The sequence below is a fragment of the Orycteropus afer genome, unplaced genomic scaffold, assembly GCF_000298275.1.
Source record: "Orycteropus afer afer isolate SDZICR_OR568_19922 unplaced genomic scaffold, OryAfe1.0 scaffold00122, whole genome shotgun sequence".
Lineage (NCBI taxonomy): Eukaryota > Metazoa > Chordata > Mammalia > Tubulidentata > Orycteropodidae > Orycteropus > Orycteropus afer.
This window is the reverse complement of record NW_006921709.1, coordinates 5,442,447-5,455,435: the sequence shown is the minus strand read 5'-3', so window position 1 is coordinate 5,455,435 and position 12,989 is coordinate 5,442,447. Positions and strand designations below refer to the sequence as shown.

The 12,989-nt window shown below is 37.4% G+C and overlaps 1 protein-coding gene across 1 annotated transcript in view; it reads left to right on the top strand.

Annotated features, from left to right (window-relative positions):
- Window positions 1-12,989, top strand: part of MAP3K1 (mitogen-activated protein kinase kinase kinase 1) — an 87,097-nt gene that overhangs the window by 45,359 nt on the left and 28,749 nt on the right. Inside the window, exons 2-6 of the mRNA XM_007944166.2 lie at window positions 5,187-5,337; window positions 7,216-7,416; window positions 9,044-9,244; window positions 10,376-10,492; window positions 10,855-11,003. Of these exons, the coding sequence (XP_007942357.1) occupies window positions 5,187-5,337; window positions 7,216-7,416; window positions 9,044-9,244; window positions 10,376-10,492; window positions 10,855-11,003 (819 nt within the window). The remainder of the gene's footprint in view (window positions 1-5,186; window positions 5,338-7,215; window positions 7,417-9,043; window positions 9,245-10,375; window positions 10,493-10,854; window positions 11,004-12,989) is intronic.

Below are 12,989 nucleotides of genomic sequence, written 5' to 3'. Positions count from 1 at the left end.
AATAGAGTAAGATTTGTTGTATTTTTCATTAAACCTGAGGTCACATTGATTGTAATTTGTACCTTTATTTTGTAGACCTCTAATAACATAGGGGAAAAACTGCCAATTAAATTGCATTAGATTTAAGAGAAATTGAGAGAGAGAAAAATGTAGGATAAAGAAAAAGCAAAGAGACTAGAAAGAACACTGGTTTATATTTACAAATTAATTTAGAAGCAATGAAAATTGTTCTACTGAATAACATCTGAATTGCAAATTTAGTCTTAATTAAAAACAGAACTATAAAAAGATGAATAACATTAAAATTTAAAAATAGGAAAGTACTTCGGACTGCACAAGATGTTAATAACTGATCGTTCACTTAATCTATTTATTGCATATCTATTTTGAGGCAGACATTGTTAGATGTTGGGTATATAGTGATGCATAAAACACATGGTTGCTACTCTCATGAAGCTTACAGTTTATGAGAATGCAAGGAAGATAGGTTTTAAATAGTCACACATAAAATAAGAATGAGCTTGCACGTTGCTATGAGTGCTTTGAAGGAAGAGTTGAAGTGCTGTGAGAGAAGTGAAGTGGGAGTTCCTGATTGAGATCAGGAAGCTTTTGGAGGAGGTCAGCTGAACTGAAACCAGAATGTTGGGTAAAAATGAGCTAGATGAGAAGTAGACAGACTAGGAAGTAGCTTGTGCAAAGTCTGGGGAAGGAAAGATCTTGGAGTTTTTGAGATAGTGAAAGAAGTTGGACAGCAGGGTAGACGTCAGGGTGACGTGAGTTGAGGCAAATCCAAATGGTATAGGCCCTTATAGGCCATTTTAAGCATTTTGAATTTTAGTCTAAGCCAGGGGTAACCTTTGGATGATTTTAATGAGGGATGTGACCCTGGCTGCTCTATGAAACCTGGACTGGATAGGCGTACTCTTCAAAGTTGTGGGGAGCCACGTTAGGAGTTTGTCACTGATTCGGACCAGATTGGGGACCCTTCACCTGGGGTTGTGAATGGAAGTTAAATTTTCTTGCAGATAATTTCCTAGTATTATCAAAATTCTTTATTTGTACGCATTTTGACCCAGCAATTCTATTTCTGGGCATTTATTCTAAAGAAATAATCTTGGCTGTGTCAAAAGTTCAACTACTATTATACTCATCTCCATATTATTTATTAATAAGAAAGTGGCTTAAAAGGTTATAGTGTTTTCAGAAAATGGAAAGGAAAAAGCCAACTAATGGAGACTTTAAGGCGGCCACATCAGCCAGGAAATGGTAAGTTTGAAGAAGGAGAGTCACCCTTTGCGTGTTTGGGCGGGTTTCAGGAAGAGAGACAGTGAAGATTCAGAATGAAGAAGAGAGTCATGAAGCGCAAATATGGGCGAGGAGACAGCCAGGCCCAGAGGGAAGAAGGTGAGCTCACTATTAGGAGTGTAGGTGCTGCTGGGTGAAGGTGCCCACTCTGTGGCTTACTTCTTGAGAAGTGACTAAAATAGGATGGAAGCTGTCAAAGATTTCATTTTACTTGGATCCACAATCAACACCCATGGAAACAGCAGTCAGGAAATCAAGTGACATACTACATTGAGTAACTATGCTGCAAAAGACCTTTTTAAAGTATTTAAGAACAAAGATGTTACCTTGAAGACTAAGATGTGCCTGACTGAAGCCACAGCCTTTTCAGTAGCGTTTTATGCGTGTAAAAACTGGAGAGTGGGTAAGGAAAGCTGAAGAGGAATTGATGCATTTCTATGATGGTATTGTCAAAGAATACGGAATATACCATAGGACTGCCAGAAAAACAAACAAATCTGCCTTGTAGACAGCTGGAGTGTTCCTTAAATGCAAGAGTGCTGAGAGTTCATCTCTCGTACTTCAGTCATGTTATCAGGAGAGACCAATCCCTGGAGAAGGCCATCAGGCTTGGTAAAGTAGAGGGTCAGTGAAAACACTCTCAACAAGGTGGATTGACGGAGTGGCTGCAGCGATGAACTCAAGCACTGCATCGATTGTGAGCATGGGGTAGGTCTGGGCAGTGTTCATTTTTTTGTATATCGTGTCACTGTGAGTTGGGAAGTGACTTGATGGCACCTAACAACACAGTCTGGGAACCTAACCACACCCTACAGTATTGTTACTGGAGGGGAACACTGCTTTTCAAGCTAGGGACTTGTAAGTGAATATTTGGTATGCAGTCAGCCCACTCATTCAGTTGTCTATATATCTGGGCTTCTCTTTTAAGTGTTGACTGAACAGGATGAGGTTTTGAGAAAACATTTCTTTCTACACCTCTCCCTCTTTATCCCTGTGTTCCTCACCTCCCTCCCTCCTTCCCCTCCTGACCTTCCTCCTCCCTCCCTTCTGCCTCTCCCACTCCTTCATCTCCCCTCTCTGCCTTCTCTCATCCCTTAGTCCTTCTCTTCCTCCCCTCTCACTCTCTTCCCTTTCACTCTCACCATCCCTCACTTCCCTTCCTTTCTTCCTTCCTTCTCACACACTCTTCCCTTTCCTTATACACACGCATACACACAAACACACACACACACACACACACACACGTTAGAGTATCATCAGAGCTGGGAACATAGCTAAATACAATGGAGTAGATGATTTTATTTTGTTTTCCTTCTCATATTGCTCTTACCTTTGTTGATAATAATCAGTTTCTTCTATATGACAGTTTTTTATAGCTGTGTGATGAAAATGCTTTACTGCATATATAATCCTATGCCTGTTTGCAAATTTCAAATCATACAAAATAATATGTGCTCTTTGCATTCCTAAAAATATCTAGCCCAGTCTCTAACACAGACTACTTAACATACTGGTCTCCACTCCCTTCAAAATATTGGTGCTCTAGTAAAACCAGTTAACCATTTCCTTTCTAGTGCATACTTATTTTTAAGTAGATTGTGTGCTGGCTCTCTGAAGATACTGCGTCATAGTTGTGCATAGCTGGAAAATTCCTGGAAGAGTTTGAATTGGACTTCAGTAACCTGGAGGTTATCATCACTGGTATTTCCTTGAGTATTTCCTTTTCCTATCAGTATAGGAAAGTCACAGTTCTGTAGCAAACATTTTTTAAAATTGTTGTTGAAATTAGTGTAGTGTTTTTAAAATTGTTGCTTCTCCCAGAGTGCAATTGCTTTATCCACTTCTTCATGAACTGGGTTTTAAAATCCACGCATATGCATATTGTGTGTGTGTGTATCCACATGTGTGTATGAGTGTTTTTAAAATTAGTGGTTTCCCTGAGCTGGGTGCTTTCCTATTACCTTCCAGTTGCCATAGAGTGGATCCTGACTCGTGGTGACCCCCCATATGTCCCATTAGAACTGTGCTCTTTAGGGCTTTGAATGGCTGGATTTTGGGAAGAACACCACCAGGCCTTCTTCCAGGTGCTTCTGGGTGGATGCAAGCCTCCAGCCTTTTGGTTAGCAGCCCAGTGCCTTAACTGTTTGCAGCACCCAGAGACTCACTTTACCTGTTAGACTTTGTAGAATTCTCCTAAGTTACTCTACTAGTTTAGAGATTGTTTTGTTCTATGAACTCCACACTGTGTTAGGAGTACAGGTAAAAGTGTTTGTACCAGATAATTTTTACTCTTTAGATATAGAGGAGTCCAAACACTTTGTCATGAAATTACTGCTCTGTGAGAATACAATTATTTGGGCTTCTAAACAATATTTCAGGATCATGAAAATAGGTATCACCTACTTTATTAAATATTTATTTAGCTGATTTCAGAAAATTAAACAATACTTGAGTGTATGTATGTATACATGTCATTAAGTCTATTCCAACTCATAGCAACCCTATAGGACAGATTAGAACTGTCCCAGAGAGCTTCCAGGGCTGTTAATCTTTATAGAAGCAGACTGCCACATCTTTTCACGTGGACCAGCTGGTGGGTTTGAACTGCTGACCTTTTGGTTTGCAGCTGAGTGCTTAACTACTCACTGCACCATCAGGTCTCTTGGTTGAGTCTGTTAGGGTGATAAGAACAGTGTATGTTCATGAATGTATTTATTAATGCAATGTTTAACTGTCTTAGGATCCACTTTGTTAGCTACCTGGGGCCAAAAAAAAGAAAAGACACAAAAAATCAAAACCTGTTGCCATCGAGTTCATTCTGACTCCTGGCGGTGACCTTACGTGCTGCAGAGTTACAGAGAGAACTGCACCATAGGATTTTCTGCATTGTGATCTTTACAGAAGCAGGTCACTGGGCCTTTCTTCCCGGTGCCACTGGGGGGGTGTGAGCCGCCAGCCTTTAGGTTAGTAGTTCCGCACAAACTATAGGCATCATCCATACTGTTCGTAAGCCCTCCATGCACCTTCTACTTAGTAGAACCTTTTCCTTTTAAAGACATTAAGCTCACGTAATCAAGCAACATTCAACACACCCCTTTCAAAATTTAACAGTGGAGTAATACATAATTCACAGTGTTTTCATACCTTACTTAAATTTATTTTGGGTATTTAGTAATTCTTTTTTTAAAAAATTCATTTTATTTTGGTGAAATACACATACCATATATATACCCTTCTCCCTTGGGCTCTAGTTGTTAGCTGCTGACAGGTTGGTTCTTGAGTCAGGGCAGCTCTCTGCACGGTAAGATAAAATGCTGCCTGGCCCTGTGCTGTGCTCCTCATCAGTGGTAGCTTGGGCCATTGTGATCCCTAGGGTTTTCATTAGCTGATTTTCAGAAGTAGGTAGCCAGTCCTTTCGTTCTCATCCATCATAGTCTGGAAGTTCCAGTAAAACTTCTGGAGGCAACACACAAGCCTCCATTGACAGACCAGTGGTGTCTGGGTATGAAGTTCATTGGCACTTAAAAGCTTTTGTCTCTGCATTTGCCTATTCTGTTTATTTCAGATAAGTGGGATCATACAGTATTTGTCCTTCTGTGTCTGACTTAATTTCACTCAGCATATTTTCAGAGTTCATCTGTATTGCAACATATATCAGAATTACTTCTCTTTATGGCTGAATAACAACCATTGTGTGGATATACTGTATTTTGTTTATCTGTACATCAGTTGTCTGACGGTTGGGTTGTTTTCACCTTACGGCTCCTGTGAAGCAGTTTACTTTTTAATTATATGTCTAATGGAAGTATAATAGCATTCTATCTTCTTGGAAATTGTTTTTCGTATGTAAAATTTTTCTCCTTGTTTCTCCTCCATTTTAGGCGAGAGATGGAGAATAAAGAAACTCTCAAAGGATTGCACAAGATGGATGATCGCCCAGAAGAACGAATGATCAGGGAGAAACTGAAGGCAACCTGTATGCCAGCCTGGAAGCATGAATGGCTGGAAAGGAGAAATAGGAGAGGCCCTGTGGTGAGTGACTGTGGGTTACCTGCTATAAGGAAGAAAACAGGAGGAAATGGAAAAGTATGTGTAAATAGATCCTCTTGTAAATGTTTCTTCTTCATTTTACATGCAGGTGTTTTATTTGCTTGGTATTTTGACCACTTGGATCAAAACAAAGCTAAAACTGTGCTCATTAGACAACAAAACCTTAACTGACCAAAGAACTAACAGTGCTTGGTGGGGGATTAATGCTTAAAGCAACACTGCCCTCTAAAGACAGTATCTAAAATCCTTTTATTAGAGTTAATATTGTACTTCTTCCTAACTTAGATTTCTGTTGAAATGTCTTGTAGAAGTTGACAGTCAAAGTGTCAAATTTCTACTCAATCAATAGAAAGAAGAATTTTTGGACAATTAAAGCCATCTGAAGTTTGTGCAGCTTTCTGGACTCCTTGAACTGGAGATAATTCAGATAGCCTCAGTCTTTTGAGAATACCATAGAACTGAGAGCACACGTTTTTTTCTTTTATTTTCCTGTGTTTAAGAAACCAGCCATTATTCCTTTATTACATGTGAACATGCAGTTAGCTAAGACCAAATTTTTATTTTCTCTCTGTTAGCTTTCTAGTTTACTCTGCAAATCCTTGAGTACCTAATCTAGGACAGGGTAGAGAGAAAGAGATGTGGAGTAGGACACATAACACCTTACATTTTATGATTTACAGAATTTGTATCATCATTAAGAAGTTTACAGTCTACTTGGGAAGTCTGATTTGAATTGTGTGTGTTTATCATGTGTTCTGTAACTTGTGCCAAATTCTTCTTGAAACATAAATAGCTCTGGGTAAATAAAACTTAGGCACAATAAAACCAAAACCAAACCCACTGTGATCAAGTTGGTTCTGACTCACAGCGACCACATTGAGTTTCCAAGGCTGTGAATCTTTACGGAAGCAGACTACCCTATCTTTCTTCTGTGGAGCCGCTGATAGGTTCAAACCACCAACATTTTGGTTAGCAGCCAAATACCTTAACCACTACCCTACCAGAGCTCCTCGTTGTTGTTTGCCGTCGAGTCGAACCCAACTCACAGCTACCCGTCCTTGGGTTTCTGAGGCAATATCACTATGGAAGTAGGCATAATAAATAAAAATAAAGTAATATGCAAAATATCACAAAGCAACTTATGGGGGCAGCGAGTTAGCTGCAGAACAGGAGTAGTAGGGGAAAAGTGGAAAAGTCTGCTGAGCTTTGACTGTACAAAGACAACAAAATTTGCCCTTTTGGTCATGGCTAGATTAGTCCTCAGAGCCCTGATAGTTAAGTAAGAGCATTTGTGCTTGTGATACTGGTCTTTCAACTTCTGACTTCTTGGGGGTTTCTGAGATACCTGTCTACACGGTCTTTCGTAATAAATTATTGAGAGAAACAAAAAAGGAAGATGGCTTTATGTCCATCAGGTAATCTGTTTGAGCATTTAAAAGTATGCCTGGTAATTTTTCTCAAGATCCTGCAATTTTCAAATACAGGTGACAATGAAGTACAGTCTATTTGAATACATTATTGTAGAAATTAGAGTTTTTCACATTTGTTTACTAACCTTTGATGGTTGATTTTAAAAGAGAAATGGGATTAGGATCTAGTATAAAATATAATGGCAATTATAAAATTATGAATAACATTTTAGCTAGGGATGCAGCCTAACCAACTGGAATCATGTAGGTAAAAATAGTCTTTTAAATTAATGGCTTAAAGTGATACTAAAAGAAAGTTGATATATTTCTGGTATGCCTCTGTAATATGTCATAATAAAAACTCGCTGATTCATTCCTAATCTATTAGACTCTATCTTACTTTTCATGTGTATTTTTTAATAATCAAAATATTGGGATACTTTTGATTCAGGTGGTAAAACCAATCCCTATTAAAGGAGATGGATCTGAAATGAGTAACTTGGCAGCTGAACCTCAAGCAGAGAGCCAGACAGGTGCCGCTTCACCTGTTCCCAAAGGCCGACGTAGCCCTTCTCCGGGCAGCTCTCCGTCAGGTCGCACAGTGAAATCAGAATCTCCCGGAGTAAGGAGAAAAAGAGTTTCCCCAGTTCCTGTAAGTATGTGTTCCAACAAATATGTTAAGCATCTACAATTTTCAAACTCATTTTTAATGCACAGAAGCTTGACCAGCCATCTGTTACAGCAGCACCCTGGTCATAGGAGGAGGGGACAACCTGAGGTCTAGAGGTCAGTTAGGTCAAAACTATGTTTGTAATGAAACAGAGATGCCGTTTTGCCTTTTTCACTGCACTGACATTTGCACTGGTGATAACAAAGGCAAGGGCAGGTAAAGCTGCTGGTGCCTTTGTCCGATTTAGGGCCATAACATTCGAAATTATATTCTTCAGTGTCATATACTACAATTCAAAAACAGATGCCAGTTTCACTTAATGCCTTTAGTGAAGCAGCAGAAATTAATTTCATTACAGCTTTTATTAAACCCTTGATTCATGCTTTATTTTAATGTTTGTGTACTGAAATGGGAAGCATGCGTAAAGCATTCTGGTACATACCAAATGCAGTAGTTACCTCAGGGAAAAGCAGGTGTTAGAATTGTGAGCTGAAATAGTCATTTCTTCATAGAGCAAAATTTTTATCTGAAAGTATGACTGATTGGCAAACTGTGATTATTCAGACTTGAGTATTGGCAGATATTTTCCTGAAATGAATTATGTGAGACTGTCAAGGCAAATCAATAGTTTCTCCAGTGATAAAATTCAAGCTTTCAAGCTAAAATTAGAATTTTTGGAAAACTCATATCCACCACTGTACACTTCATGGCTTCCTAACACTTGATTTTTCTAATGAGATTAGTGATACTAGCAAATGTGATTTTTTTTTTCATAATATAGTGAACTGTGTTAACATTTGGAATTTCTGTGTAACTCAATGAACCAATATTTTTCAAATATCCAGTGTATAGTAATACAAAATCGTGCTTAGATAAAAGATACATGCATTCAAAGAACAAAGTATACCACCTGATTTTGGTAACAGAATAGGAAGTTTGTTGATGTGGTTTCAGATTCCATATTACAGCTGCCTTTAGGAAACTACTTGTCAAACTTGGTATAATATTAAAGAGGAACGTTCATAAATCTGAAAAGACTATTAAAATACTCCTCCCTTTCCGGCTACATATCTGTGTGTGTGTGTGTGTGTGTGTGTGTTCTCTACAGAGTATACTGTGGGAGGTGCTCCATGTTCATGTTTTCAAATTACCAGTTACAGAAGCATATTTAGTAAAACCTTAAGTAGAAGCCAGGAACAAAGTATATATAATTTGACCACTGGACACAAGTTATTTTGTTTGCTTGTGATGTGTATTTTTAAAGCTTTTCATTTCAGTTCACATAATAATTTTTAAAGAACTGAAATGTTTCTAGAATAGTTTTTAAAATTACCACCTGGTTGTGTCTTCTTAACCAAAGGTTTATCATCAGTTATAGGAATAACTGAGATTTTAAAAGTTCACTTTATCTGGGATGAGTATGTCCAGCAAAAGCTTTTTGCCCAATTTTCTTCCACTGTATTTTGTATATTGAGTCATTCCTTCAGAATATCATGTAAACGTAGCTGCCTGATAATGTCTTTGGGTGGGGGCGTGGGGGGGGTAAAAATTTCTCATTGAGAAATAAGAAACTTACCTCATTGGAAAAAATAAAAAAACTGTTGTGCAGTTTCAGAGTGGGAGAGTCACACCACCCCGAAGAGCCCCTTCTCCAGATGGCTTCTCACCGTACAGCCCCGAAGAGACAAACCGCCGTATAAACAAAGTGATGCGGGCCAGGCTGTACTTACTGCAGCAGATAGGACCTAACTCTTTCCTGATTGGAGGAGACAGCCCAGACAATAAATACCGGGTGTTTATTGGGCCTCAGGTAGAGTTTGTCAACATTTTATATTTTATTAGTACCTGCTTGTCATTGTTGTTATTGTTTTTAGGTGCTGTTAAGTCAGTTCCAACTCCTAGCAACCCTGTGTACGAAAGAGTGAAATAACTGCCTGCTCCGGTACCATCTGCACAGTTGTTGCCACATTTGAGCCCATTATTGCATCCACTGTGTCACTCCATCTCATTGAGGGTCTTCCTCTTTTTTCGCTGACACTCTTCTTTACTAAGCGTGATGTCTTTCTCTGGTAACAAGATGTCTTTCTCTGGTGACCAGGTTACATGAAATGAAGTCTCGCTATCCTTGCTTGTAAGAGCATTCTAGCTTTATTTCTTCCAAGTCAGGTTTGTTTATGCTTCTGGCAGTCCATGTATTCAATATTCTTCACCGACACTTAAAATTCAGAGGCATAGATTCTTCTTTGGTCTTCCTTATTCATTGTCCACCTTTTGCATGCATGTGGGGCAATTGAAAATACCATGGTTTGAGTCAGGTGCATCTTAGTCCTCAGAGTGACTTTTTGAATCTTTGCTTCTGAACACTTTGAAGAGGTCTTTTGCAGCAAATTTGCCCAGTGCAATACATCAGTTGATCTCTTGACTGCTGCTTCCATCTATGGGTGTTGATTGTGGATCCAAGTAAAATGAAATCCTAGATGTTAGCCTTTTCTCCCTTTATCATGATGTTCCCATATTGGTCCAGTTGTAAGGACATGTTGTCTTTATGTTGAGATGTAGTATCTACTACTAACTCAGATTTCTACAGTAAATCTTTCTAAAATTAATTCCTTACACAGCAAACTAAAAAAAAAAAAAAGCAAACTAAAATGAGTTCAAAATGTATATTGGGTGGAAAAAAATTATTTAATATATTCATACTGGTTCTTATTACTTAATTCATTTTGGAATACAAATTTGATCTATTTAATAAATTCCATAAAAATAGATTAATTCATGGAGATAGCTATAGACGTTTTTGCATTATATATAAGAATAATGAATAATATAAATTAATAGAAAATTTAACAGCATAAACTTGGAGATAGGAAGATATGATAAATAGAAGTTCTGGTAGCGCTATGAATTTACTTAACCCATGGGTTTTCTTTTAACCCTTTAGAACTGCAGCTGTGGACGTGGAACATTTTGTATTCATCTGTTATTTGTTATGCTCCGGGTGTTTCAACTAGAACCTTCAGATCCAATGTTATGGAGAAAAACATTAAAGAATTTTGAGGTAGTTTTTTACAAATGCTTTGGAGTTAAATTGCCGACAAATTTAATTGTTAATTCCTGAAATTTTTCCATGAGTGCTAAATGTAAATAAATATATGGTCATTTTGAAGGTGTATATTAAGAATTTGATGACTGTGATCCATTGACTACTCAGTTTTTTTTTCTAAACTGAAAACAAATAAAAATAAGTAAATGCTGACCTGCTATAAAAATGTTGTCCTCGGTAAGCTGTACGTATTACTATTTTTTGAAGCCGTTAAATAAGCTTTGTGGAAAACTGACGAAACAATTCAACCTCTAGAACTCTTTCATGTGTATAAATATGGCACAGATGTCATTGTTACTGTCTTTTTTCAATGTTAGGTTGAGAGTTTGTTCGAGAAATATCACAGTAGGCGTAGCTCAAGGATCAAAGCTCCATCTCGTAACACCATCCAGAAGTTTGTTTCACGCATGTCAAATTCTCATACATTGTCATCATCTAGTCCTTCTACATCTAGTTCAGAAAACAGGTTAGTACTTTTTAAGGAATTAAAAGCATTAATTCAGTGTTACTTTTTAATATAGGGGTAATTTTTAAATTTTACTTAAATAGCTGTTTACTAAATTATTCTACAAATGATTTAATTATTGAATATTAGCTTTCAAGTTAAAATCAAGGGTAAAGAGTATTAAAGATCATCTGAATATAAATATGGATAGTTTTGTCCTGAAAACTACAGTGTTGGAAAATGATACATTTAATGTCAGATTATAATGAATGTCATTTTTATTATAACTCCTAAGAAAAATTGAGTGGCAAGAATAGAATCCCTGGTAATAAGATGTGACTATCATTTTTCAATCATTACTGTATGCCAAGCATCTGGTATGTTGTCTCATTCTTAACAACACCCTCATGGGGTAGCTTTTATCACTGCTTTATTTCTAGGCAAAAGGAGCCCTGATGGTGGTTACAGTGTTTCTCTGCTAACGAAGGTCAGCAGTTTGAACCCACTAGCCACTCCACAAGAGAAAGATGTGGCAATCTGCCTCCATAAAGATTTACAGTCTTATGAACTCTATGGGGCAGTTCTACTCTGTCATCTAGTGTCGCTATGAATTGAAACTGACTTAACAGCTCAACAGCAATGGATTTCATTGGTTTTATTTATAGTGAGGCACTGTATAATGGAAGGAAACATCTATAGTTGTTTATCATTATAGAAAGCAAAGTGGTTTTATATGGTATGATATTGTTGCTGCTTTCATGTAGGCACTTTCAGGGATTCTCTCTATAGGCTCGTTCACCTTGAGAATATAGCAGTTCTCTTTTAAACAAATAGGCTGCTTTATCAGTTGTAAGTAAGAGGAATTGTACCTGTTAATCACAGTTACACTTAAAATCTGTAGTCCTTCTCAAACTTTTGCCCTGCCTAATTGCTGATAACAATGAACTCATAATCCTGAAGGATCAGAGATATAGCCCAAAATGACAGATTGGAATTTTTTTTCATGTCTCTAGTATTAACATAAAAATTCATATGAATTTTCTTTCTGTTTCATAATGTTGTTTTATTGGGTTTAATATAAATATGAGAGTTTTTAATAACCAGCAAATAAAATTGACGTTCCAGAAAGGAGTGCTGCTTCTCTTATGAAGCCACCTCCTGATGTGTTCCCAGTGTGCTCTAGTCTAAATGCTTAAATTCCATCCTTATCCCATCAGTCTTTTCAAAATTCATGAAAAATAGAGAAGTAATGATATTGTGACAGAGACTTGGTGAGGAAAGGAATTAGTAGAGATTTTTTTCATCTGTGGAAAAGTAAGTGTTTGGATTTTCTTATTTTTGACTAAATGAATTGATTCTGGAGTTGTAGGGTTTTACACATTATTTTGAACCTTAGAGATCTTGTTTACGTACTTTGATAATAAGTGAAACCAAAAGAAATCTCACCGGTACATTTGATCAAAGGCAGAAGCAGAACCCAGGTCTCTTGCTTCTCTCAGGACTCGTTGTCTTACCCTTCATCTCTCCTAAATCGAATGAAGAAGTGGCGCTTCCTTTCTCAAGTTTCCTGACTCATACCTTGTTCTAGAGCCTTTCTCCTTTTGATTGGCATTTCTTATCATTTTACTTGTTTAATAATTTGTTTTCTTTTTGTGTTGTTGAGAATACACACGACTTTTTATTTTGTAGAAAATTAACAAATGCTAAAACCAGGTAGCTGAAGTTAAAATAGAAATTTCTAAGATGAAGAAAGGCAACTTCCAAATATGGGTTAGCCGTGATGAGGGCTTTTCATTGATTCATATGTGTTGATGTAGCCATGGGGAAAACCACAGAAGTTGGAATCTTGATATTTTGAAATTGTGCTATGTGGATAGGTTAGTTTCAAAAGGCTAAAAAGAACTGATCGATCTTCATCCATTTCAAGAAGTGGCATATGATCTAGAACCAATGGTAATGAAGGAAGAAGTCAAAGCTGCAATGAAAGAACTGGCGAAGAACAAGGCT